The sequence below is a fragment of the Lonchura striata genome, chromosome 31 (genome assembly GCF_050655825.1).
Source record: "Lonchura striata isolate lonStrDom1 chromosome 31, ASM5065582v1, whole genome shotgun sequence".
Lineage (NCBI taxonomy): Eukaryota > Metazoa > Chordata > Aves > Passeriformes > Estrildidae > Lonchura > Lonchura striata.
The window spans coordinates 5,585,135-5,612,669 of NC_140733.1; the positions used below are offsets into that span (position 1 = coordinate 5,585,135).

The following is a 27,535-nucleotide window of genomic DNA, read 5'->3' on the forward strand; positions in this document are numbered from 1 at the left end:
CCCAAAACCTTTCCTTGGGATTTCCCCGGGAATTTCGGGATTTCCCCCGGGAATTTTGGGATTTCCCTGGGAATTTCGGGATTTTCCCCGGGAATTTTGGGATTTCCTGGGAATTTTGGGATTTTCCCCGGGAATTTTGGGATTTCCTGGGAATTTTGGGATTTTCCCCGGGAATTTTGGGATTTTCCCGAGATTTTTTTGGGATTTCCCAGGAATTTTGGGATTTTCCCGAGATTTTTTGGGATTTCCCTGGGGGATTTTTGAGCTCCCTGGGCTGGGGGGGGGGAGGGGGAGGGTGGGTTTGGGATTTCCCCGGGGGTTTTTGGGATTTCCCCGGGGTTTTTGGGATTTCCTTGGGGTTTTTGGGATTTCTCTGCAGTTTTTTGGGATTTCCCCGGGCTGGGGGGTTGTTTTTGGGATTTCTCTGCAGTTTTTTGGGATTTCCCTGGGGTTTTTGGGATTTCCCCAGGATTTTTTGGGATTTCCCCGGGGTTTTTGGGATTTCCTTGGGGTTTTTGGGATTTCTCTGCAGTTTTTTGGGATTTCCCTGGGGTTTTTGGGATTTCCCTGGGGTTTTTGGGATTTCTCTGCAGTTTTTTGGGATTTCCCTGGGGTTTTTTGGGATTTCCCTGGGGTTTTTTGGGATTTCCCTGGGGTTTTTTGGGATTTCCCTGGGCCGGGGGGTTTTTTGGGGTGCCGGACCCCCCTGAGCACCCCAAATTCCTCCCCCAGCCTGCAGCCCCGGGGCCGTGCGGGCCGAGGGCCGGGGGTGGTTTTTGGGATTTCCCTGCAGTTTTTTGGGATTTCCCCGGGGTTTTTGGGATTTCCCCGGGGTTTTTGGGATTTCCTTGGGGTTTTTGGGATTTCTCTGCAGTTTTTTGGGATTTCCCCGGGGTTTTTGGGATTTCCCCAGGCCGGGGGGGTTTTTGGGGTGCCGGACCCCCCTGAGCACCCCGAATTCCCGCAGCCTGCAGCCCCGGGGCCGTGCGGGCCGAGGGCCGGGGGTGGTTTTTGGGATTTCCCTGCAGTTTTTTGGGATTTCCCCGGGGTTTTTGGGATTTCCCCGGGGTTTTTGGGATTTCCTTGGGGTTTTTGGGATTTCTCTGCAGTTTTTTGGGATTTCCCCGGGGTTTTTGGGATTTCCCCAGGATTTTTTGGGATTTCCCCAGGGTTTTTGGGATTTCCCTGGGCCAGGGGGTGGTTTTTGGGATATCCCTGGGGTTTTTTTGGATTTCCCCGGGGTTTTTGGGATTTCTCTGCAGTTTTTTGGGATTTCCCTGCAGTTTTTTGGGATTTCCCCGGGTTTTTTGGGATTTCCCCGGGGGTTTTTGGGATTTCCCCGGGGTTTTTGGGATTTCCTTGGGGTTTTTGGGATTTCCCTGGGGTTTTTTGGGATTTCCCTGCAGTTTTTTGGGATTTCCCCGGGCCGGGGGGGTTTTTGGGGTGCCGGACCCCCCTGAGCACCCCGAATTCCCGCAGCCTGCAGCCCTGGGGCCGTGCGGGCCGAGGGCCGGGGGTGGTTTTTGGGATTTCTCTGCGGTTTTTTGGTATTTCCCCGGGTTTTTTGGGATTTCCCCGGGCCGGGGGGGTTTTTGGGGTGCCGGACCCCCCTGAGCACCCCGAATTCCCGCAGCCTGCAGCCCCGGGGCCGTGCGGGCCGAGGGCCGGGGGCTGCAGCCCAAGGGGCTCCGGGTCAATGAGGCCGCCCAGTTCAAGGTGCACACCCGCGGCGGCGGCAGCGGCGACCTCAAGGTCTCCGTCAAGGGACCCAGTGAGTCCGGGGCTGAATTCGGGGAGGGGTCTCGGAATTCGGGGAGGGGTCTCGGAATTCGGGGAGGGGGTCCCTGAATTCGGGGAGGGGGCTGGAGGGGGTTTTGGGGGGGTTTTACTGGGATTTAGGGACTTGGGGAGGGACCTGTGGAGGGACCCAGTGAGTCGGGGGGGGTCCCAGAATTCGGGGAGGGGTCTCTGAATTTGGGGAGGGGGTATCTGAATTCGGGGAGGGGGCCCCAGAATTTGGGGAGGGGTCTCAGAATTCGGGGAGGGGGTCCCTGAATTTGGGGAGGGGGCTGGAGGGGGTTTTGGGGGGGTTTTACAGGGATTTAGGGACTTGGGGAGGGACCTGTGGAGGGACCCGGTGAGTCTGGGGGGGTCCCAGAATTCGGGGAGGGGTCTCTGAATTTGGGGAGGGGTCTCGGAATTTGGGGAGGGAGTCTCTGAATTTGGGGAGGGGGCTGGAGGGGGTTTTGAGGGGTTTTGGGGGGGTTTTACAGGGATTTAGGGACTTGGGGAGGGACCTGTGGAGGGACCCAGTGAGTCGGGGGGTGTCCCAGAATTCGAGGAGGGGTCTCTGAATTTGGGGAGGGGTCTCGGAATTCGGGGAGGGGGTCTCTGAATTTGGGGAGGGGGCTGGAGGGGGATTTGAGGGGATTTGGGGGGATTTTACTGGGATTTAGGGACTTGGGGAGGGACCTGTGGAGGGACCTGGTGAGTCGGGGAGGGGTTTCTGGATTTGGGGAGGGGTCTCTGAATTTGGGGAGGGGGCCCCAGAATTTGGGGAGGGGTCCCTGAATTTGGGGAGGGGGCTGGAGGGGCGTTTGAAAGGTTTTGAGGGGATTTGAGGGGGACTTAGGAACTTGGGGAGGGACCCAGGGAGGCTTGTGGAGTCCTGGAATTTGGGGAGAGGGTCCCAGAATTTGGGGAGGGGTCCCGGAATTTGGGGAGGGGTCCTGGAATTTGGGGAGTGGGGTCTCTGAATTTGGGGAGGGGTCTCTGAATTTGGGGAGGGGTCTCTCTGAATTTGGGGAAGGGGGTCTCTGAATTTGGGGAGGGGTCCTGGAATTTGGGGAGGGGTCCCGGAATTTGGGGAGGGGTCCTGGAATTTGGGGAGGGGTCCTGGAATTTGGGGAGGGGTCTCTGAATTTGGGGAGGGGTCCTGGAATTTGGGGAGGGGTCCTGGAATTTGGGGAGGGGTTCCTAAATTTGGGGAGGGGTCTCTGAATTTGGGGAGGGGTTTGGGGGGTTTTGGGGTGATTTTGAGCCCCTGGAGCAGAAGGATTTGGGGTTTGGAGAGTCCCGTTTTTTGGGGTTTTTTGGGGTTTTTTGGGGTTTTTTTGGGTTTTTTTTTGGTTTTTTGTGGGATTTTGGTTCTTTTTTTGGGATTGCCGTTTTTTGGGAATCCCGGGGCTGTTTTTGGGGCTGATCCCGGATTTTTTTGCTCTCCCAGAGGGCGCCGAGCCCGTGAAGCAGAAGGATTTGGGGTTTGGAGAGTCCCGTTTTTTGGGGTTTTTTGGGGTTTTTTTTGGTTTTTTTGTGGGATTTTGGTTCTTTTTTTGGGATTGCCGTTTTTTGGGAATCCCGGGGCTGTTTTTGGGGCTGATCCCGGGTTTTTTTGCTCTCCCAGAGGGCCCTGAGCCTGTGAAGCAGAAGGATTTGGAGTTTGGAGAGTCCCGTTTTTTGGGGTTTTTTGGGGTTTTTTGGGGTTTTTTTTGGTTTTTTCGTGGGATTTTGGTTCTTTTTTTGGGATTGCCGTTTTTTGGGAATTCCGGGGCTGTTTTTGGGGCTGATCCCGGATTTTTTTGCTCTCCCAGAGGGCGCCGAGCCCGTGAAGCAGAAGGATTTGGAGTTTGGAGAGTCCCGTTTTTTGGGGTTTTTTGGGGTTTTTTTTGGTTTCTTTGTGGGATTTTGGTTCTTTTTTTGGGAATTCCGGGGCTGTTTTTGGGGCTGATCCCGGGTTTTTTTGCTCTCCCAGAGGGCGCCGAGCCCGTGAAGCAGAAGGATTTGGGGGACGGAACTTTCGGGCTGGAATATTTCCCCACCGTGCCCGGGAATTACTCGGTGGCCGTGACCTGGGGCGGGCAGCACGTGCCCCGCAGGTACTGGGTGAACTGGGATAAACTGGGAGGGACTGGGAGGGACTGGGGGGGACTGGGGGGGACTGGGATAAACTGGGAGGGAACTGGGAGGAACTGGGAGGGGAATGGGGGGGAACTGGGAGGGACTGGGAGGGACTGGGATAAACCGGGGGGGACTGGGATAAACTGGGAGGGAACTGGGAGGGACTGGGAGGGGAATGGGGGGGACTTGGGGGGACTGGGATAAACTGGGAGGGAACTGGGAGGGAACTGGGAGGGAACTGGGAGGGACTGGGGGGGACTGGGAGGGAACGGGGAGGGACTGGGGGGGACTGGGAGGGAACTGGAATAAATGGGGGGGACTGGGAGGGACTGGGAGGGACTGGGATAAACTGGGAGGGAACTGGGAGGGACTGGGATGAACTGGGATGGACTGGGAGGGGAATGGGGGGGACTGGGAGGGACTGGGATAAACTGGGGGGGACTGGGAGGGACTGGGAGGGGACTGGGAGGGACTGGGGGGGACTGGGATAAACTGGGAGGGAACTGGGAGGGGACTGGGGGGGAACTGAGGGGAACTGGGAGGGACTGGGGGGGACTGGGAGGGAACTGGGAGGGACTGGGGGGGACTGGGAGCACTGGGAGGGAACTGGGATGGACTGGGGGGGGACTGGGAGGGACTGGGATGGACTGGGGACACTGGGTGACCACTGAGTGACCACTGATGACCGTTGGTGGTTTTTGGGGCCGTTTTTGGGGTTTTTGGGGTTTCTGGGGCCGTTTTTGGGGCCGTTTTTGGGGGTTTCTGGGCAGTTTTGGGGGTTTTTGGGGTTTCTGGGGCCATTTTTGGGGTTTCTGGGGCCGTTTTTGGGGCCGTTTTTGGGGTTTCTGGGGCCGTTTTTGGGGTTTCTGGGGCCATTTTTGGGGTTTCTGGGGCCATTTTTGGGGCCGTTTTTGGGGTTTCTGGGGCCGTTTTTGGGGGTTTTTGGGGTTTCTGGGGCCGTTTTTGGGGGTTTTTGGGGTTTCTGGGCCGTTTTCTCGCTGACCCCCCGTGTCCCCAGCCCGTTCGAGGTGACGGTGGCACCCGAGGGTGGCACCCCCCGGGTCAGGGCCTGGGGGCCCGGCCTGGAGGGGGGGGTGGCCGGGAAAGCCGCGGATTTCATGGTGGAGGCCATCGGCGACGACGTGGGGACCCTCGGTGAGCCAAAAATTGGGATTTTGGGGGAGAAATTGGGGTTTGGGGGGGAAATTGGGATTTGGGGGAGAAATTGGGGGTTTGGGGGGAGAAATTTGGGATTGGGGGGGAGAAATTGGGGTTTGGGGGGAGAAATTGGGGATTTGGGGGGGAGAAATTGGGATTTTGGGGGGAGAAATTGGGGATTGGGGGGAGAAATTGGGGATTTGGGGGGAGAAATTGGGATTTTGGGGGAGAAATTGGGATTTTGAGGGGAAAAATTGGGATTTTGGGGGAGAAATTGGGGTTTGGGGGGAGAAATTGGGATTTTGGGGGAGAAATTGGGGGTTTGGGGGGAGAAATTGGGATTTGGGGGAGAAATTGGGGTTTGGGGGGAGAAATTGGGGGTTTGGGGGAGAAATTCGGGTTTGGGGGGGAGAAATTGGGATTTGGGGGGAGAAATTGGGGTTTTGGGGGAGAAATTGGGGTTTGGGGGGAGAGAAATTGGGGTTTGGGGGGAGAAATTGGGGATTTGGAGGGAGAAATTGGGGTTTGGGGGAGAAATTGGGGATTTGGGGGAGAAATTGGGGTTTGGGGGGAGAAATTGGGGATTTGGAGGGAGAAATTGGGGTTTGGGGGAGAAATTGGGATTTTGGGGGGAAAAATTGGGGTTTTGGGGGAGAAATTGGGGTTTGGGGGTGTTTTGGGGAGGGTTTGGGGGGAAATTGAGATTTTGGGGTCCCAACCTCTGGTTTCTCGGAATTTTGGGGTGACAGTCTCTGCTCTCTCTCTCTGAGTTTTGGGGTGCCAGTCTCAGTTTGTTCTGTGGATTTTGGGGTGCAGTGTCAGCTGTCTCTCTCTGGATTTGGGGTGCAGTCTCTGCTCTCTCTCTCTGGGTTTCGGGGTGCAGTCTCTCTGGATTTCGGGGTGCAGTCTCTGTTCTCTCTCTGGATTCGGGGTGCAGTCTCTCTGGATTTCGGGGTGCAGTCCCTGTGGATTTGGGGTGCAGTCCCAGTTTGTTCTCTGGATTTGGGGTGCAGTCTCTCTGGATTTGGGGTGCAGTCCCTGTGGATTTCGGGGTGCAGTCTCTCTGGATTTCGGGGTGCAGTCTCTGTTCTCTCTGGGTTTCGGGGTGCAGTCTCTCTGGATTTCGGGGTGCAGTCTCTCTGGATTCGGGGTGCAGTCCCTGTGGATTTCGGGGTGCAGTCTCTCTGGATTTCGGGGTGCAGTCCCTGTGGATTTCGGGGTGCAGTCTCTGGATTTGGGGTGCTGTCTCTGGATTCGGGGTGCAGTGTCCCGTGTCCCGCAGGTTTCTCGGTGGAGGGTCCCTCCCAGGCCCGCCTGGAGTGCGAGGACGGGGGCGACGGCTCGGGCCGCGTGCGCTACTGGCCGCAGGAGCCGGGGCTCTACGCGGTGCACGTGCTGTGCGACGGCGCCGACATCCGCGGCAGCCCCTTCATGGCCGACATCCGGGCCCCGAGCGGGGACTGCTTCCCCGAGAAGGTGGGGAAAATCCCCCAAAAAATCCCCAAAATCCTGCCCAAAATCCCGGAGATCCCCTGAAATCCCCACCGAAATCCTGCCCAAAATCCCTGTCCTAAATCCCCCCTTCATGGCCGACATCCGGCCCCCGAGCGGGGACTGCTTCCCCGAGAAGGTGGGGAAAATCCCCCAAAAAATCCCCAAAAAATCCCCAAAATCCTGCCCCAAAATCCCCACCGAAATCCTGCCCAAAATCGCCCCTTCATGGCCGACATCCGGCCCCCGAGCGGGGACTGCTTCCCCGAGAAGGTGGGGAAAATCCCCCAAAAAATCCCCAAAATCCTGCCCCAAAATCCCTGAGATCCCCCAAAATCCCTGTCCAAATCCCCCCTTCATGGCCGACATCCGGCCCCCGAGCGGGGACTGCTTCCCCGAGAAGGTGGGGAAAATCCCCCAAAAAATCCCCAAAAAATCCCCAAAATCCTGCCCCAAAATCCCTGAGATCCCCCAAAATCCTGCCCCAAAATCCCCAAAAATCCTGCCCCAAAATCCCTGAAATACCCTCCAAAATTCCCCAAAATCCCTGTCCAAATCCTGCCAAAAATCCCTCCAAAATCCTGCCCCAAATTCTCCCAAAATCCTGCCCCAAAATCCCTGAAATCACCCAAAATCCCAGTCCAAATCCTGCCCCAAATCCCCCAAAATCCCTGTCTAAAATTTGCCCCAAATCCTGCCCAAAATCCTTGTCCAAATCCTGTCCCAAATCCTGCCCCAAATCCCCCAAAATCCCCCAAAATCCCTGTCCAAATCCTGCCCCAAATCCTGCCCAAAATCCCCCAAAATCCCTGTCCCAAATCCTGCCCAAAATCCCTCCAAAATCCCTGTCCAAATCCTTTCCCAAATCACCCAAAATCCCTGAAATCACCCAAAATCCCAGTCCAAATCCTGCCCCAAATCCCCCAAAATCCCCCTAAAATCCCTGTCCAAATCCTGCCCCAAATCCCCCAAAATCCCTGTCCAAATCCTGCCCCAAATCCCCCAAAATCCCCCAAAATCCCTGTCCCAAATCCTGCCCCAAATCCCCAAAATCCTGCCCCACATCCCCCATACTTCCCCAAATCCCTCCAAATTTCTCCTGACCTTCCCCTGAATTTCCCCCCAAATCCCCCCCAATTTTCCCCTGATTCTCCCTGAATCCCCCCAAATTTTCCCCAAATCCCCCCAAATTTTCCCCAAATCCCCCAAATTTCCCCCAAATTCCCCCAAATTCCCCCAAATTTTCCCGGCGGCGCAGGTGAAGGCGCAGGGCGCGGGGCTGGAGCCCTCGGGGGTGGTGCTGAACAAACCCGCCGAGTTCAGCGTGGACGCCCGGCACGGCGGCAAGGGCGACCTCCGGGTGCAGATGCAGGTGGGAATTCGGGAATTTCGGGAATTTCGGGAATTTTTGGGAATTTCAGGGGGGTTGGGGAGGGATTTTGAGGCATTTCAGGCATTTTGGGGGGGATTTGGGGCGGATTTAGGGGCGATTTCGGGGGTTTGTGGGGGAAGGGACAACCTCAAAATGGAGGTGTAGGTGGGATTTTGGGAAATTTGGGAATTTTGGGAATTTTGGGGAATTTCAGGGGGGTTGGGGAGGGATTTTGGGGCATTTCAGGCATTTTGGGGAAGATTTGGGGTGGATTCAGGGGCGATTTCGGGGGTTTGTGGGGGAAGGGACAACCTCAAACTGCAGGTGTAGGTGGAATTTTGGGAAATTTGGGAATTTTGGGAATTTTTGGGAATTTCAGGGGGGTTGGGGAGGGATTTGGGGGCATTTCAGGCATTTTGGGGAAGATTTGGGGTGGATTTAGGGGCATTTTTGGGGGTTTGTGGGGGAAGGGACAACCTCAAAATGGAGGTGTAGGTGGGATTTTGGGAAATTTGGGAATTTTGGGAATTTTGGGAATTTTTGGGAATTTCAGGGCGGTTGGAGAGGGATTTTGGGGCATTTCAGGCATTTTGGGGGGGATTTAGGGTCAATTTTGAGTGCTTTGGAGAAGATTTGGTGGATTGAGAGGATTTGAGATGGATTTTGGGGAAGATTTGGGGGATTTGAGATGGATTTTGGGAAGATTTGGGGGATTTTGGGGAGATTAAGAGGAGTTTTGGGTGAATTTGGGGGTTTTGGGGAAGATTTGGGGAATTTGGAGGGTTTGAGATGGAATTTGGGAAGATTTGGGGGATTTTGGGGAGATTAAGAGGAGTTTTGGGGGATTTGGAGGATTTGAGGTGAATTTGGGGGTTTTGGGGAAGATTTGGGGAGGATTGAGAGGAATTTTGGGGGTTTTGGAGACGTTTTGGAGGATTTTGGGAGGATTGAGAGGAATTTTGGAGGTTTTGTTGAAGTTTTGGGGGATTTTGGGAGGATTGAGAGGAATTTTGGGGGTTTTGGAGAAGTTTTGGGGGATTTGGGGAGGATTGAGAGGAATTTTGGGGGTTTTGTTGAAGTTTTGGGGGATTTGGGGAGGATTGAGAGGAATTTTGGGAGATTTTGGGGAAGATTTGGGGGATTTTGGGAGGATTGAGAGGAATTTTGGGGGTTTTGGAGACATTTTGGGGAATTTTCGGAGGATTGAGAGGAATTTTGGAAGTTTTGTTGAAGTTTTGGGGGATTTTCGGAGGATTGAGAGGAATTTTGGAGGTTTTGGGGAAGATCTGAACGCCCTGGGGGGGATTTTGGGGCCACTTTGAGCGTTTTTGGGGCCGATCCTGATCAGATTTTGGGGGGATTTTGGGGTGATTCGGGAACGAGGGAGCCGGGGCAGAATTTGGGGGATTTTGGGGAAATTTTGGGGGTGCTGAGGCGGATTTTGGGGCTCCCCCAGGACGCGGAGGGGAACCCCGTGGACGTGGCGGTGAAGGACAACGGGAACGGGACCTTCAGCTGCTCCTACACCCCAAAAAAAGCCCTGAAGCACACGGCCATGGTGTCCTGGGGGGGCGTCAACATCCCCCAGAGCCCCTTCCGGGTGAGGACCCCCCAAAATCCGCGCTGGGGCGGAGAAACGGAACCCAAAAAATACAAAATTCCGGATTTTGGGGGGGGCCGCAGGGGAAAAACGGCCAAAAATTGGGATTTTGGGGGGTGTAAAAGGCCCAAAAATTGGGATTTTAGGGGGGGGTTGAGGGAGAGAAATGGCCAAAAAAATCGCCAAGAATTGGGATTTTGGGGGAGGCTGAGGAGGAGAAATGGCACAAAAAAAAGTCAAAATGGGGATTTTGGGGATGCAGATGGCACAAAAAATGGCAAAAATTGGGATTTTGGGGGGTGTAAAAGGCCCAAAAATTGGGATTTTAGGGCGGGCTTGGGGGAGAGAAATGGCCAAAAAAATCGCCAAGAATTGGAATTTTGGGGATGCAAATGGCACAACAAACGGCAAAAATTGGGATTTTGGGGGGTGTAAATGGCCCAAAAATTGGGATTTTAGGGGGGGCTTGGGCGGGAGAAATGGCCAAAAAATCCCCATTTGGGTGGGTGGGGCTCGGGGGTCCCATATTTGGGTTTTGGGGGTCCCATATTTGGGTTTTGGGGGTTCCATATTTGGGTCTGGGGTCCCATATTTGGGTTTTGGGGGTTCCATATTTGGGTCTGGGGTCCCCATGTGGGTGGGGCTCAGGGGTCCCCATTTAGGTTTTGGGGGTCCCATATTTGGGTCTGGGGGGTCCCATATTTGGGTCTGGGGGGTCCCATATTTGGGTCTGGGGGGTCCCCATTTGGGTCTGGGGTGTCCCATATTTGGGTCTGGGGTCCCCATGTGGGTGGGGGCTCAGGGGTCCCCATTTAGGTTTTGGGGGTCCCATATTTGGGTCTGGGGGGTCCCTATTTGGGTCTGGGGTCCCCATGTGGGTGGGGGCTCAGGGGTCCCCATTTAGGTTTTGGGGATCCCATATTTGGGTTTTGGGGGTCCCATATTTGGGTCTGGGGTCCCTATTTGGGTCTGGGGTCCCATATTTGGGTTTTGGGGGTCCCATATTTGGGTCTGGGGGGTCCCCATTTAGGTTTTGGGGGTCCCATATTGGGTCTGGGGGGGTCCCATATTTGGGTCTGGGGGGTCCCTATTTGGGTCTGGGGTCCCCATTTGGGTCTGGGGTCCCCATTTAGGTTTTGGGGGTCCCGTATTTGGGTCTGGGGGGTCCCATATTTGGGTCTGGGGTCCCATATTTTGGTCTGGGGTCCCTATTTGGGTCTGGGGTCCCCATTTGGGTCTGGGGGGTCCCATATTTGGGTTTTGGGGGTCCCATATTTAGGTTTTGGGGGTCCCATATTTGGGTTTTGGGGGTCCCATATTTGGGTCTGGGGTCCCATATTTGGGTCTGGGGTCCCTATTTGGGTCTGGGGTCCCCATTTGGGTCTGGGGTCCCCATTTAGGTTTTGGGCATCCCATATTTGGGTTTTGGGGGTCCCATATTTGGGTTTTGGGGGTCCCTATTTGGGTGTGGGGTCCCCATGTGGGTCTGGGGTCCCCATTTGGGTCTGGGGTCCCCATTTGGGTCTGGGGTCCCCATTTGGGTCTGGGGGGTCCCTATTTGGGTCTGGGGTCCCTATTTGGGTCTGGGGTCCCTATTTGGGTCTGGGGGGTCCCATATTTTGGTCTGGGGTCCCTATTTTGGTCTGGGGTCCCTATTTGGGTCTGGGGGGTCCCCATTTGGGTCTGGGGTCCCTATTTGGGTCTGGGGGGTCCCTATTTGGGTCTGGGGTCCCATATTTGGGTCTGGGGGGTCCCATATTTGGGTCTGGGGTCCCCATTTGGGTCTGGGGTCCCCATTTAGGTTTTGGGCATCCCATATTTGGTTTTTGGGGGTCCCATATTTTGGTCTGGGGTCCCATATTTGGGTCTGGGGTCCCATATTTGGGTCTGGGGTCCCTATTTGGGTCTGGGGTCCCCATTTGGGTCTGGGGGGTCCCCATTTGGGTCTGGGGTCCCATATTTGGGTCTGGGGTCCCATATTTGGGTTTTGGGGGTCCCATATTTGGGTCTGGGGTCCCATATTTGGGTCTGGGGGGTCCCCATTTGGGTGTGGGGTCCCCATTTGGGTCTGGGGTCCCCATTTGGGTCTGGGGTCCCTGAGCCCCCTGCCCCGCAGGTGGCCGTGGGCGCCGGCAGCCACCCGCACAAGGTGAAGGTTTTCGGGCCGGGCGTGGCCAAGACGGGGCTCAAGGCCCTGGAGCCCACCTACTTCACCGTGGACTGCGCCGAGGCCGGCCAGGGTGGGTCTGGGGGCTTCGGGGGTCTGGGGGGGATTTTGGGGGGGTTTGGGGGGATTTGGGAGGGATTTTGGGGGGTCTGAGGGGGATTTTTGGGGGTCGGGGGGGATTTTGGGGCGTCTGGAGGGGATTTTGGGGTTCTGGGGGGGATTTTGGGGGGGTTTGGGGGGATTTGGGAGGGATTTTGGAGGGTCTGGGGGGGATTTTGGGGTTCTGGGGGGGATTTTGGGGGGGTTTGGGGGGATTTGGGAGGGATTTTGGGGGGTCTGGAGGGAATTTTGGGGGGTCTGGGGGGGATTTTGGGGGTGTTTGGGGGGATTTGGGAGGGATTTTGGGGGGTCTGGAGGGAATTTTGGGGGGTCTGGGGGGGATTTTGGGGGGGTTTGGGGGGATTTGGGAGGGATTTTGGGGGATCTGAGGGGGATTTTGGGGGATTTGGGAGGGTTTTTGGGGGATCTAAGGGGGATTTTTGGGGCTCTGGGGGGGATTTTGGGGGATCTGAGGGGGATTTTTGGGTGTCTGGGGGGGATTTTGGGGGGATTTGGGGGATCTGGGGGGGTCTGGGGGGGATTTAGGGGGGATTTGGGGGGATCTGGGAGGGATTTTGGGGGGTCTGATGGCATTTTGGGGGGTCTGGGGGGGATTTTGGGGCATCTGGGGGGATTTTGGGGGATCTGAGGGGGATTTTTGGGGGTCTGGGGGGATTTTGGGGGGTCTGATGGCATTTTGGGGGGTCTGGGGGGGATTTTGGGGCGTCTGGAGGGGATTTGGGGGGGGTCTGGGAGGGATTTGGGGGGTCTGCGGGGGATTTTGGGGGGTCTGAGGGGGATTTTTGGGGGTCTGAGGGGGATTTTTGGGGGTCTGGGGGGGATTTTGGGGGATCTGGAGGGGATTTTGGGGGGTCTGAGGGGGATTTTGGGGGCTCTGGGAGGGATTTTGGGGGATCTGAGGGGGATTTTGGGGGGTCTGGGGGAATTTTGGGGGATCTGGGAGGAATTTGGGGGGGTCTGAGGGGGATTTTGGGGGGTCTGGGGGGATTTTGGGGGATCTGAGGGGGATTTTTGGGGGATTTGGGTGGGATTTTGGGGGGTCTGGAGGGGATTTTGGAGGGTCTGGGGGGGATTTTAGGGGGTCTGGAGGGGATTTTGGGGGTCTGATGGGGATTTTGGGGGGTCTGGAGGGGATTTTGGGGGGTCTGGGGGGGATTTTGGGAGGTCTGGGGGGGATTTTTGGGGGTCTGGGGGGGATTTTGGGGGGTCTGGGGGGGATTTTGGGGGATCTGGGGGGGATTTTGGGGGATCTGGGGGGGATTTTGGGGGGTCTGGGGGGGATTTGGGGGGTTCTGGGGTGGGTTTTGAGGAGGATTCGGGTGGGTTTGGGGTTTCCAGGGGCTTTGGAATGAATCTGGGGGGGATCTGGGGGAAATTTAGGAGGGTCTGTGGGGATTTGGGGTCGGCTTGGGGGTCCTGGTGGATCCCTGCAGGATTTTTGGGGTCCTGGTGGATCCCTGCGGGGTTTTTGGGGTCGGTTTTTGGGGTCCTGGTGGTTTCCTGCAGGATTTTTGGGGTCGGTTTTTGGGTCCTGGTGGTTCCTGTGGGGGTTTTGGTGTCCGTTTTGGGGTCCTGGTGGTTCCTGCAGGATTTTTGGGGTCAGTTTTTGGGGTCCTGGTGGTTCCTGCAGGATTTTTGGGGTTGGTTTTTGGGTCCTGGTGGTTCCTGCAGGATTTTTGGGGTTGGTTTTTGGGTCCTGGTGGTTCCTGCAGGATTTTTGGGGTCGGTTTTTGGGTCCTGGTGGTTCCTGCAGGATTTTTGGGGATCCCCACAGCTTTTGGGGGTGTTCCTGGGGTTCCCTGACCCCCCAGGTGACATCAGCACCGGGATCACCTGCGCACGGGGTGGGACATTTGGGGTGTTTGGGCTCACCTGGCACCCCAAACCCGTAGGTTTTTTGGGGTGGGCGGGGCAGTTTGGAGTCCCCCCGAGTTTTTGGGGGTCCCTGACCCCCCGTGCCCCCCCAGGTGACGTCAGCATCGGCATCAAGTGCGCCCCGGGCGTGGTGGGCCCGGCCGAGGCCGACCTGGACTTCGACATCATCAGGAACGACAACGACACCTTCACCGTCAAGTACACGCCCAAGGGCGCCGGGCTGCACACCATCATGGTGCTGTTCGCCGGCCAGGTGGGGCTGGGGGGGTCTGGGGGGGTTTGGGGGGGTCTGGGGGGTTTGGGGGGTTTGGGGGAATTTGGGGTCATCGGGCTGCACACCATCATGGTGCTGTTCGCCGGCCAGGTGGGGCTGGGGGCTTCGGGGGGCTTTGGGGGAACCTGGGGGTTTTGGGGGGTTTGGGGAGTTCAGGGGGTTTGGGGGAATTTGGGGTCATCGGGCTGCACACCATCATGGTGCTGTTCGCAGGCCAGGTGGGGCTGGGGGCTTCGGGGGGCTTCGGGGGGGATCGGGGGGCTCGGGAGGGTTTGGGGGAACCTGGGGGTTTTGGGGGGTCTGGGGGGTTCAGGGGGTTTGGGGGAATTTGGGGTCATCGGGCTGCACACCATCATGGTGCTGTTCGCTGGCCAGGTGGGGCTGGGGGCTTCGGGGGGGTTTGGGGGGGTCTGTGGGGTCTGGGGGAACCTGGGGGTTTTGGGCGGTTTGGGGAGTTCAGGGGGTTTGGGGGAATTTGGGGTCATCGGGTTCCACGCCATCATGGTGCTGTTCGCCGGCCAGGTGGGGCTGGGGGCTTCGGGGGGGTTTGGGGGGGTCTGGGGGGTTTGGGGGGCTCGGGGGGCTTCGGGGGGCTCGGGGAGTTTGGGGGAGTCTGGGGGTTTTGGGGGGTTTGGGGGAATTTGGGGTCATCGGGCTGCACACCATCATGGTGATGTTTGCTGGCCAGGTGGGGCTGGGGGCTTCGGGGAGTCTGGGGGTCTCTGGGTGGTCTCGGGGGTCTCGGGGGTCTCTGGGGGTCTTGGGGGTTTCGGGGGGTCCCTGACCCCTCTGTGCCCCCCAGGCCACCCCCAGCAGCCCCATCCGGGTCAAGGTGGACGCTGCCCACGACGCCAGCAAGGTCAAGGCCGAGGGGCCCGGCCTGAGCCGCTCCGGTGGGTCTGGGGGCTCGGGGGAAACTGGGGGTCCTGGGGGATGTGGGGGGACCCCAGAGGGGAAACTGGGGGGGAAATTGGGGGTCCTGGGGGATGTGGGGGGACCCCAGAGGGGAAACTGGGGGCTGGGGGGACCCCAAAAGGAAACTGAGGCAGTACGGGGGGATTGGGGGAACCCCAAAGGGGAAAACTGGGGGGGAAATTGGGGGTCCTGGGGGATTGGGGGGACCCCAAAGGGGAAAATTGGGGGGGAAATTGGGGGTCCTGGGGGAACCCCAAAGGGAAAATTGGGGGTCCTGGGGGATTTGCAGGGGGGGAATCGGGGGGACCCCAGAAGGGAAATTGGGGGTCCTGGGGGCTTGGGGTATTTTTGGGGTGTCTGACCAGGATTTTGGGGTTTTTGTGTGTTTTTTGGGGTTGTCTGATGAGGATTTTTGGGTTTTTTTGGGGTGTCAGACCAGCATTTTCTGGTTTTTTGGGGGTGTCTGACCGGGATTTTGGGTTTTTTTGGTTTTTTTGGGGTGTCTGACCAGGATTTTGGGATTTTTTGGTTTTTTTGGGGTGTCTGACTGGGATTTTTTGCTTTTTTGGGGTGTCTGATCAGGATTTTGTGGTTTTTTTGGGGTGTCTGACTGGGATTTTGGGGTTTTTATGGTATTTTTGGGGTGTCTGACTGGGATTTTGGGGTTTTTGTGGTTATTTTGTGGTGTCTGACCGGGATTTTGGGGTTTTTATGGTTTTTTTGGGGTGTCAGACCAGGATTTTGTGGTTTTTTGGGGTGTCTGACCGGGATTTTGGGGTTTCTTTTGTATTTTTGTGGTGTCTGACCGGGATTTTGGGGTCCCCCAGGGGTGGAGCTGGGCAAGCCCACCCATTTCACGGTGAGCACCAAGGGGGGCGGCCGGGCCGCCCTGGACGTGCAGGTGACCGGGCCGGGCAAGGGCGAGGCCGTGAGGGACCTGCAGGTGACCGACAACCACGACGGCACGCACACGGTCACCTACACCCCCGTGCAGCAGGTAACCCCCAAAATAACCCCAAAATAACCCCAAAATAACCCCAAAAACCCCTCAAAAACACCCCAAATAACCCCAAAAACACCCACACGGTCACCTACACCCCCGTGCAGCAGGTAACCCCCAAAAACCCCCAAATAACCCCAAAATAACCCCAAAAACACCCACACGGTCACCTACACCCCCGTGCAGCAGGTAACCCCCAAAATAACCCCAAAATAACCCCAAATTAACACCAAAACCACACCAAATAACCCCAAAAACACCCACACGGTCACCTACACCCCCGTGCAGCAGGTAACCCCCAAAATAACCCCAAATAACCCCAAAAACCCCCCAAATAACCCCAAAAACACCCACACGGTCACCTACACCCCTGTGCAGCAGGTAACGCCCCAAAACCCCCCAAAAGAACCCCAAAATCCCCCAAAACCAGCCCAAATAAACCCAAAAACACCCACATGGTCACCTACAAACCCATGCTGCAGGTAGGGCAGACATCACCCCAAAACCCCCCAAAAACACCCCGAAACCCCCCGAAACCCCCCAAAAACCCCCGAAACCCCCCAAAACCCCCCGAAACCCCCCAAAAACCCCCCAAAACCCCCCAAAAACCCCCGAAACCCCCCGAAACCCCCCAAAACCCCCCAAAAACCCCCCAAAACCGGCCCCAAGCCCCGCCCGGCGCGGGTCGGGGGGCTCCCCGTGCCCCCCCTGACCCCTCTTTGCCCCCAGGGCAATCTGGGGGTGTCGGTGACCTACGGGGGGGACCCCATCCCCAAAAGCCCCTTCAGCGTCGGCGTCAGCCCCGGCGTCGACCTGGCCAAGATCAAAATCTCCGGCCTGGACGACAGTAAGGGGGGCCGGGGGATTTTGGGGGGGTCCCTGAATTTGGGGAGGGGTCCCTGAATTTGGGGAGGGGGTTTGGAGGGGTTTTGGGGGGATTTAGGGACCTGGGGAGGCACCCAGTGAGTCTTGGAGGGGATGAATTTGGGGAGGGGTCCCTGAGATCTTCCTGGGTTTTGGGATTCGCAGCCCAATTTTGGGATCTCCTCCCCAGTTCTGTGTCCCCCTCCCCAGTTTTGGGATTTCCCCCAATTTTGGGGAATTTTGGGGTCCCTCACCCTCTGCCCCTCCCCATTTGGGGAATTTGGGGGTCCCTCACCCTCTGCCCCTCCCCATTTGGGGAATTTGGGGGTCCCTCACCCTCTGTCCCTCCCCATCTGGGATTTCGGGGTCCCTGAGCCGCTGCTCCTCCCAATTTGGGGATTTGGGGGTCCCTCACCCTCTGCCCCTCCCCATTTGGGATTTCGGGGTCCCTCACCCTCTGCCCCTCCCCATTTGGGATTTCGGGGTCCCTCACCCTCTGCCCCTCCCCATTTGGGATTTTGGGGTCCCTCACCCTTTGCCCCTCCCCATTTGGGGAATTTGGGGGTCCCTCACCCTCTGCCCCTCCCCATTTGGGGATTTTGGGGTCCCTCACCCTCTGCCCCTCCCCAGTTTTGGGATTTCGGGGTTCCCTCACCCTCTGCCCCTCCCCATTTGGGGAATCTGGGGGTCCCTCACCCTCTGCCCCTCCCCATTTGGGGAATTCGGGGTTCCCTCACCCTCTGCCCCTCCCCATTTGGGGAATTTTGGGGTCCCTCACCCTCTGCCCCTCCCCATTTGGGATTTCGGGGTCCCTCACCCTCTGCCCCTCCCCATTTGGGAATTTTGGGGTCCCTCACCCTCTGCCCCTCCCCATTTGGGGATTTTGGGGTTCCCTCACCCTCTGCCCCTCCCCATTTGGGATTTCAGGGGTCCCTCACCCTCTTCCCCTCCCCATTTGGGGAATTTGAGGGTCCCTCACCCTCTGCCCCTCCCCATTTGGGATTTCGGGGTCCCTCACCCTCTGCCCCTCCCCATTTGGGATTTCGGGGTCCCTCACCCTCTGCCCCGTGTCCCCGCAGAGCTGGAGGTGGGCAAGGCGCAGGAGTTCACGGTGAAGGCCAAGGGCGCGGGGGGCCAGGGCAAGGTGGGCGCCCGGATTTTGGGGCCGTCCCGCAAGGGGGTCCCGTGCACGGTGGAGCCGGGCGCGGCGGCCGAGAGCAGCGCCGTGCGCTTCGTGCCGCGCGACGAGGGCCCCCACAGCGTGGAGGTCACCTACGACGGCGTCCCCGTGCCCGGCAGCCCCTTCCCCGTCGAGGTGGTGCCGGCCACCGACCCCTCCAAGGTGAGGGAGGGGTTTGGGGGGGTTTGGTGGGGGAGGATTTGGGGGGGAGGTCGTGGGATGTAGCTCAACCCAATGTAAACCAGCTCAATCCAACTAATCCAACCCAACATAACCCAACGCAACCCAACGTAACCCAACAAAACCCAACGTAACCCAACAAAACCCGACATAACCCAACAGAACCCAACAAAACCCAACGTAACCCAACGCAACCCAACTGAACCCAACAAAACCCAACATAACCCAACAAAACCCAACGTAACCCAACAAAACCCAACTGAACCCAACAAAACCCGACATAACCCAACAAAACCCGACATAACCCAACAAAACCCAACTCAATTCTTCCCAACCAATCCAGCCCATCCCAACTCAACCATACCCAACCTATCCAACCCAACATAACCCAACAAAACCCAACAAAACCCAACTGAACCCAACACAACCCAACATAACCCAACACAACCCAACATAACCCAACACAACCCAACATAACCCAACAAAACCCAATCCAACCCAACACAACCCAACATAACCCAACACAACCCAACTGAACCCAACACAACCCAACATAACCCAACAAAACCCAATCCAACCTAACATAACCCAACAAAACCCAATCCAACCCAACACAACCCAACATAACCCAACACAACCCAACAAAACCCAACTGAACCCATTCCAGCCTAACGCAACTCAACCCAATCAGTCCAACCCAATGTAACCCAACTCAACCCAACCAATCCAACCCAACTCAACCCAACTAATCCGGCCCATCCCAACTCAAATCACACCCAACCAGTCCAACCTAACATAACCCAACTCAACCCAAAGTAACCCAGCAAAACCCAACTCAAGCCAACTCAACCCAATCCAACCTAACATTACCCAACACAACCCAACGTAACCCAACCAATCCAGCCCATCCCAACTCAACCCCACCCAACCAATCCAACCCAGCTCAACCCAACTCAACCAGTCCAACCCAAATCAATTCAACTCAACCCATCCTGGCCCAATGCAATTCAACGCAACCAATCCAACCCAACTCAACCCAACAAAACCCAATTCAACCCAGCTCAGTTTGACTCAATCAATCCAGCCCAGCTCAATCCAACAAAACCCAATTCAACCCAACTCAATTTGACTCAACCAATCCAACCCAACTCAACCCAACAAAACCCAATTCAACCCAACTCAATTTGACTCAACCAATCCAACCCAACTCAACCCAACAAAACCCAATTCAACCCAACTCAATTTGACTCAATCAATCCAACCCAACTCAACCCAACAAAACCCAACTCAACCCAGCTCAGTTTGACTCAATCAATCCAGCCCAGCTCAACCCATCCCAACCCAACTCAACCCAACCAATCCAACCCAGCTCAACACAACTCCAACCAATCCAACCCAACTCAACCCAGTTCAATTCGACTCAACCCATCCCAGCCCAACTCAATTCAACCCAACCCAACCAATCCAACCCAGCTCAACTCATCCCACCCCAAACCATCCCAACTCAACCCATCCCAACTCTTCCATCCACCCAGGTCCGCGCTTTCGGCCCCGGTCTCCAGGGGGGCCTGGCGGGGGTTCCAGCCCCGTTCACCATCGACACCAAAGGCGCCGGCACGGGCGGTTTGGGGCTGACCGTGGAGGGGCCCTGCGAGGCCAAAATCGAGTGCCAGGACAACGGCGACGGCACCTGCTCCGTGTCCTACCTGCCCACGGAGCCCGGCGACTACAACATCAACATCCTCTTCGCCGGCACCCACATCCCGGGCTCGCCCTTCCGCGCGCCGATCCGGCCGAAATTCGACCCTTCCAAGGTCACCTGCGAAGGGCCGGGGTTGGAGAAGGCCACGGCCGGGCAGCCGGGGCGCTTCCGGGTGGACTGCAGCCGGGCGGGAACGGCCGAGCTGACCATCGGCATCGCCTCGGAAGCCGGGGCCCGGGCGGACGTGAGGGTGGAGGAGAACGGCGACGGCATTTACACCATCGCCTACACGCCGCGCAGCGCCGGCGTGCACACCGTCACCGTGGAGTACGGCGGCCAGCCCGTGCCGCACTTCCCCAGCACCGTGCGCGTGGAGCCGGCGCCGGCGGCCGTGGACACGAGCGGCATCAAGGTGTACGGGCCCGGCGTGGAGGGCAAGGGTGAGTTTGGGGTGGGGTGGAAGGGTTGGATTGGGTTTGGTCGGGATGGGTTGAGTTGGGTTGGGTTGAGTTGGGTTGGGTTGGGTTGGGTAGAGTTGGAAGAGGATGAGTTGGGTTGATTGTGTTGGGATGAATTGAGTTGGGTTGAGTTGGGTTGGCTGTGATGAATTGAGTTGGGCTGGCTTGAGTTGGGTTCGGTTGAGTTGTGTTGGGTTGGGTTGGGTAGAGTTGGAAGAGGATGAGACGGGTTGGTTGAGTTGGGTTGATTGGGTTGGGTTGAGTTTGAGTGGCTGTGATGAATTGAGTTGGGTTCGGTTGAGTTGGGTTCGGTTGAGTTGGGTTCGGTTGGTTTGGTTGGGTTGGGATGATTTGAGTTGAACTGGGATGAGTTGAGTTGGGTTGGCTTCAGTTTGGTTGGGTTGGGTTGGGTAGAGTTGGAAGAGGATGAGATGGGTTGGGTTGAGTTGGGTTGATTGTGTTGGGATGAATTGAGTTGGGTTGAGTTGGGTTGGCTTGAGTTGGGTTTGGTTGAGTTGGGTTTGGTTGGGTTGGGTTGAGTTTGAGTGGCTGTGATGAATTGAGTTGGGTTTGGTTGAGTTGGGTTGGGTTGGGATGATTTGAGTTGAATTGGGATGAGTTGGGTTCGGTCGGTTGGGTTGGGTTGGGATGATTTGAGTTGAACTGGGATGAGTTGGGTTTTGTTGGTTGGGTTGGGTTGGGATGATTTGAGTTGAACTGGGATGAGTTGGGTTCGGTAGGTTTGGTTTGGTTGGGATGATTTGAGTTGAACTGGGATGAGTTGGGTTCGGTTGAGTTGGGTTGGGTTGGGATGATTTGAGTTGAACTGGGATGAGTTGGGTTTGGTTGGTTTGGTTGGCTTGGGATGATTTGAGTTGGGTTCGGTTGAGTTGGGTTGGGTTGGGATGATTTGAGTTGGGTTTGGTTGGTTTGGTTGGGTTGGGATGATTTGAGTTGAACTGGGATGAGTTGGGTTGGGTTGGCTTCAGTTCTGTTGGGTTGGAAGAAGACCCCGTTGACCCCAACCCCGTTTCCCGCCCCAGCCGTGTTCCGCGAGGCCGTGACGGAGTTCGAGGTGGACGCCCGGGCCGTGGCCAAGGCCGGCGGTCCCCTGGTCAAGGCCCTGGTGTCCAACCCCTCTGGAAACGTCACCGAGACCTTCGTGGAGGACCGGGGTGACGGCACCTACCACGTGGAGTACACGCCCTACGAGGAGGGTGAGCGCGCCCGGCGTGCCGGAGGGATTTCGGGGGATTTGCAGAGATTTTGGGAGATTTTGGGAAAATTTGGAGGGATTTCGGGGGATTTGCAGAGATATTGGGAGATTCTGGGGAAAATTTGGAGGGATTTCGGGGGATTTGCAGAGATATTGGGAGATTTTGGGGAAATTTGGAGGGATTTTGGGGGATTTGCAGAGATTTTGGGAGATTTTTGGGAAATTTGGAGGGATTTCGGGGGATTTGCAGAGATATTGGGGGATTTTGGGGAAAATTTGGAGGGATTTTGGGGGATTTGCAGAGATATTGGGAGATTTTTGGGAAATTTTGGAGGGATTTCAGGGGATTTGCAGAGATTTTGGGAGATTTTGGGGGAAATTTGGAGGGATTTTGGGGGATTTAGAGAGATATTGGGAGATTTTGGGGAAATTTGGAGGGATTTTGGGGGATTTGCAGAGATATTGGGAGATTTTGGGGAAATTTGGAGGGATTTCGGGGGATTTGCAGAGATTTTGGGAGATTTTGGGAAATTTGGAGGGATTTCGGGGGATTTGCAGAGATATTGGGGGATTTTGGGGAAAAATTGGAGGGATTTTGGGGGATTTGCAGAGATATTGGGAGATTTTTGGGGAAATTTGGAGGGATTTCGGGGGATTTGCAGAGAAATTGGGAGATTTGGGGAAAATTTGGAGGGATTTTGGGAGATTTTGGGGAAATTTGGAGGGATTTCGGGGGATTTGCAGAGATATTGGGAGATTTTGGGGAAAATTTGGAGGGATTTCGGGGGATTTGCAGAGATATTGGGAGATTTTTGGGAAATTTGGAGGAATTTTGCAGGAATTTTAGGTGATCTTGAGGGATTTTTGGGTTATTCTGGAGGATTTTGGAGGCTTGGGGGGCATTTTGAGGTTTTTGGGATATTCTGAAGGATTTTGAAAGTTTTTTTGGGGGATTATCAGGGATTCCCAGTGGATTTAGAGGGATTTTGGTGGATTTGGGATGATTTTGTAGCATTTTGGGAGGGATTTTGGAACATTTTGGGGTCTTTGGTGGAATTTTAAGGGATTTTAAGAGGCTTGGGGTGCTTTTTATGGCTTTGCCGGGTTTTGAGGGATTTGGGGGGATTTTTGGACCACTTGAGGGATTTTGGTGGATTTTGAAGGGGTTCTGCGGGGTTTTTGGGGGATTTTGGGTGGGTTTGGGGTGACCCGTGTCCCCCCAGGCCTGCACAAGGTGGACGTGAGCTACGGGGGGTCCCCGGTGCCGCTGAGCCCGTTCCGCGTCCCCGTCACCGAGGGCTGCGACCCCGGGCGGGTGCGGGTGCACGGCCCCGGCATCCAGAGCGGCACCACCAACCAACCCAACAAATTCACCGTGGAGACCCGGTGAGAGCCCGAGCGCGCGGGAATCCCCAAAATCCCGACGGGAATTCCCAAAATCCCGATGGGAATCACCAAAATCCTGATGGGAATCCCCAAAATCATGATGGGAATCACCAAAATCCCGACGGGAATTCCCAAAATCCCGATGGGAATCACCAAAATCCCGATGGGAATCCCCAAAATCCTGATGGGAATCCCCAAAATCCCGACGGGAATTCCCAAAATCCTGATGGGAATCACCAAAATCCTGATGGGAATCCCCAAAATCCTGATGGGAATCACCAAAATCCCGACGGGAATCACCAAAATCCTGATGGGAATCACCAAAATCCCGACGGGAATCACCAAAATTATGAGTGGAATCCCCAAAATCCCAACGGGAATCCCCAAAATCCCGACAGGAATTCCCAAAATCCTGATGGGAATCCCCAAAATCCCGATGGGAATCCCCAAAATCCCGACAGGAATTCCCAAAATCCTGATGGGAATCATCAAAATCCTGATGGGAATCACCAAAATCCTGAAGGGAATCCCCAAAATCCCGATGGGAATCCCCAAAATCCCAGCAGGAATCCCCAAAATCCCAGCAGGAATCCCCGAAATCCCAGCAGGAATCCCCAAAATCCCGACGGGAATCCCCAAAATCCTGATGGGAATCCCCAAAATCCCGATGGGAATCCCCAAAATCCTGATGGGAATACCCAAAATCCCGACAGGAATCCCCAGAATCCTGACAGGAATCCCCAAAATCCCAACGGGAATCCCCAAAATCCTGAGTGGAATCCCCAAAATCCCAACGGGAATCCCCAAAATCCTGAGTGGAATCCCCAAAATCCCAACGGGAATCCCCAAAATCCTGAGTGGAATCCCCAAAATCCCAACGGGAATCCCCAAAATCCTGACGGGAATCCCCAGAATCCCGACGGGAATCCCCAAAATCCCGACAGGAATCCCCAAAATCCCAATGGGAATCCCCAAAATCCCAAGAGGAATCCCCAAAATCCCGTTGGGAATCCCCAAAATCCCATTTTCCCTCCAAATCTCCCCCCTCACAACCCTAAATCTCCCCCTCCCATGACCCCAAATCCCATTTTCCCCCAAACCTCCCCCTCCCATAACCCCAAATCCCATTTTCCCTCCCCCCGTGACCCCAAATCCCATTTTCCCTCCCCCCATGACCCCAAATCCCATTTCCCCCCAAACCTCACCCCCCCTGACCCCCATCCCTCCCCACAGGGGTGCCGGCACGGGGGGCCTGGGCCTGGCCGTGGAGGGTCCCTCGGAAGCCAAAATGTCCTGCACGGACAACAAGGACGGCAGCTGCTCCGTGGAGTACGTCCCCTACGAGGCGGGCACCTACAGCCTCAACGTCACCTACGGCGGCCACCAGGTCCCCGGTGAGCCGGGGAACCGGCCGGAATCGGGGGAATTATTGGGGATTTATTGGGGATTTATTGGGATTTATTGGGGATTTATTGGGGATTTATTGGGATTTATTGGGGATTTATTGGGATTTATTGGGGATTTATTGGGGATTTATTGGGGATTTATTGGGGATTTATTGGGATTTATTGGGATTTATTGGGGATTTTTGGGGAATTTTTGGGGATTTATTGGGGAATTTTTGGGGATTTTTGGGGAATTTTTGGGGATTTATTGGGGATTTTTGGGGATTTATTGGGGAATTTTTGGGGATTTATTGGGATTTATTGGGGATTTATTGGGATTTATTGGGGATTTTTGGGGAATTTTTGGGGATTTATTGGGGATTTATTGGGGATTTTTGGGGATTTATTGGGGATTTATTGGGGATTTTTGGGGATTTATTGGGGATTTATTGGGGATTTTTGGGGATTTATTGGGGATTTATTGGGGATTTATTGGGGAATTATTGGGGATTTATTGGGGATTTATTGGGATTTATTGGGGATTTATTGGGGATTTATTGGGGATTTATTGGGGATTTATTGGGGATTTATTGGGGATTTTTGGGGAATTTTTTTGGGGATTTATTGGGGATTTTTGGGGATTTATTGGGGATTTATTGGGGATTTATTGGGGATTTATTGGGGAATTTTGGGGAATTTTTTGGGGATTTATTGGGGATTTATTGGGGATTTATTGGGGATTTATTGGAGATTTATTGGGGATTTATTGGGGATTTTTGGGGAATTTTTGGGGATTTATTGGGGATTTATTGGGATTTATTGGGGATTTATTGGGGATTTATTGGGGATTTATTGGGGATTTATTGGGATTTATTGGGGATTTATTGGGATTTATTGGGGATTTATTGGGATTTATTGGGGATTTATTGGGATTTATTGGGGATTTATTGGGATTTATTGGGGATTTATTGGGGATTTATTGGGATTTATTGGGGATTTTTTGGGGATTTTTGGGGAATTTTTGGGGATTTATTGGGGATTTATTGGGGATTTATTGGGGAATTATTGGGGATTTATTGGGGATTTATTGGGGAATTATTTGGGATTTATTGGGGATTTATTGGGGAATTATTTGGGATTTATTGGGATTTATTGGGGATTTATTGGGGATTTATTGGGGATTTATTGGGATTTATTGGGATTTATTGGGGATTTATTGGGGATTTTTGGGGAATTTTGGGGATTTATTGGGGATTTATTGGGGAATTTTGGGGATTTATTGGGATTTATTGGGGATTTATTGGGATTTATTGGGGATTTATTGGGGATTTATTGGGGATTTATTGGGGATTTATTGGGATTTATTGGGATTTATTGGGATTTATTGGGGAATTATTGGAGATTTATTGGGGAATTATTGGGGATTTATTGGAGATTTATTGGGATTTATTGGGGATTTATTGGGGAATTATTGGGGATTTATTGGGGATTTTTGGGGATTTATTGGGGATTTATTGGGGATTTATTGGGGATTTTTTGGGGATTTATTGGGGATTTATTGGGATTTATTGGGGATTTATTGGGGATTTTTGGGGATTTATTGGGGATTTATTGGGATTTATTGGGGATTTTGGGGGAGAATTTTTGGGGAATTTTTGGGGATTTATTGGGGATATATTGGGGATTTATTGGGGATTTATTGGGGATTTTTGGGGAATTTTTTTGGGGATTTATTGGGGATTTTTGGGGATTTATTGGGGATTTATTGGGGATTTATTGGGGATTTATTGGGGATTTTTGGGGAATTTTTTTGGGGATTTATTGGGGATTTTTGGGGATTTATTGGGGATTTATTGGGATTTATTGGGGATTTATTGGGGATTTATTGGGGATTTATTGGGGATTTATTGGGATTTATTGGGATTTATTGGGATTTACTGGGGATTTATTGGGGATTTATTGGGGATTTATTGGGGATTTATTGGGATTTATTGGGGATTTATTGGGATTTATTGGGATTTATTGGGGATTTATTGGGGATTTATTGGGATTTATTGGGGATTTATTGGGGATTTATTGGGGATTTATTGGGATTTATTGGGGATTTATTGGGATTTATTGGGATTTATTGGGATTTATTGGGGATTTTTGGGGATTTTTGGGGATTTATTGGGGATTTATTGGGGATTTTTGGGGATTTATTGGGGATTTATTGGGGAATTTTTGGGGATTTATTGGGGAATTTTGGGGATTTATTGGGGATTTATTGGGGATTTTGGGGAATTTTTTGGGGAGAATTTTTGGGAATTTTTGGGGATTTATTGGGGATTTATTGGGGATTTTGGGGGAGAATTTTTGGGGATTTATTGGGGATTTATTGGGGATTTTTGGGGATTTATTGGGGATTTATTGGGGATTTATTGGGGATTTATTGGGGATTTTTGGGACTTATTGGGGATTTATTGGGGATTTTTGGGGATTTATTGGGGATTTATTGGGGATTTATTGGGGATTTATTGGGATTTATTGGGGATTTATTGGGGATTTTTGGGGATTTATTGGGGATTTTTGGGGAATTTTTGGGGAATTTTTGGGGATTTATTGGGGATTTATTGGGAATTTTTTGGGGATTTTTGGGGAGAATTTTTGGGGAATTTTGGGGGGATTTATTGGGGATTTATTGGGGATTTATTGGGGATTTATTGGGGATTTATTGGGGATTTTTGGGGAATTTTGGGAGAATTTTTGGGAATTTTTGGGGAATTTTTTTGGGATTTATTGGGGATTTATTGGGGATTTTGGGGAATTTTTTGGGGAGAATTTTTGGGAATTTTTGGGGAATTTTTGGGGATTTATTGGGGATTTATTGGGGATTTATTGGGGATTTTGGGGGAGAATTTTTGGGGATTTATTGGGGATTTATTGGGGATTTATTGGGGATTTTGGGGGAGAATTTTTGGGGATTTTTTGGGGATTTATTGGGGATTTATTGGGGTTTTATTGGGGATTTATTGGGGAATTTTTGGGGAATTTTTGGGGATTTATTGGGGATTTATTGGGGATTTTTGGGGAATTTTTTGGGGATTTTTGGGGAATTTTGGGAAAATTTTTGGGGAATTTTTGGGGAATTTTGGGAGAATTTTTGGGGAATTTTTTGGGAATTTTTTTGGGGATTTATTGGGGATTTATTTGGGATTTATTTTGAATTTTTAGGGGGATTTTTTTTTTTTGCGATTTTCGGGGATTTCATTTTGAATTTTGGGGATTTTTTTTTTTTTTGCAATTTTCGGGGATT

General features: G+C 53.9%; 1 protein-coding gene across 3 annotated transcripts in view; it reads left to right on the forward strand.

Annotated features, from left to right (window-relative positions):
• Window positions 1-27,535, forward strand: part of FLNA (filamin A) — a 104,439-nt gene that overhangs the window by 26,587 nt on the left and 50,317 nt on the right. For all 3 annotated transcript variants that reach the window (XM_085563442.1, XM_085563444.1, XM_085563443.1), the window contains exons 10-25: window positions 1,634-1,771; window positions 3,752-3,875; window positions 4,916-5,052; window positions 6,338-6,531; window positions 7,805-7,918; window positions 9,375-9,518; window positions 11,635-11,758; window positions 13,773-13,933; window positions 14,757-14,847; window positions 15,697-15,866; window positions 16,599-16,716; window positions 17,813-18,075; window positions 19,629-20,235; window positions 21,297-21,470; window positions 22,693-22,855; window positions 24,089-24,249. In XM_085563442.1, coding sequence (XP_085419568.1) covers window positions 1,634-1,771; window positions 3,752-3,875; window positions 4,916-5,052; window positions 6,338-6,531; window positions 7,805-7,918; window positions 9,375-9,518; window positions 11,635-11,758; window positions 13,773-13,933; window positions 14,757-14,847; window positions 15,697-15,866; window positions 16,599-16,716; window positions 17,813-18,075; window positions 19,629-20,235; window positions 21,297-21,470; window positions 22,693-22,855; window positions 24,089-24,249 — 2,883 coding nt within the window. The remainder of the gene's footprint in view (window positions 1-1,633; window positions 1,772-3,751; window positions 3,876-4,915; window positions 5,053-6,337; window positions 6,532-7,804; window positions 7,919-9,374; window positions 9,519-11,634; window positions 11,759-13,772; window positions 13,934-14,756; window positions 14,848-15,696; window positions 15,867-16,598; window positions 16,717-17,812; window positions 18,076-19,628; window positions 20,236-21,296; window positions 21,471-22,692; window positions 22,856-24,088; window positions 24,250-27,535) is intronic.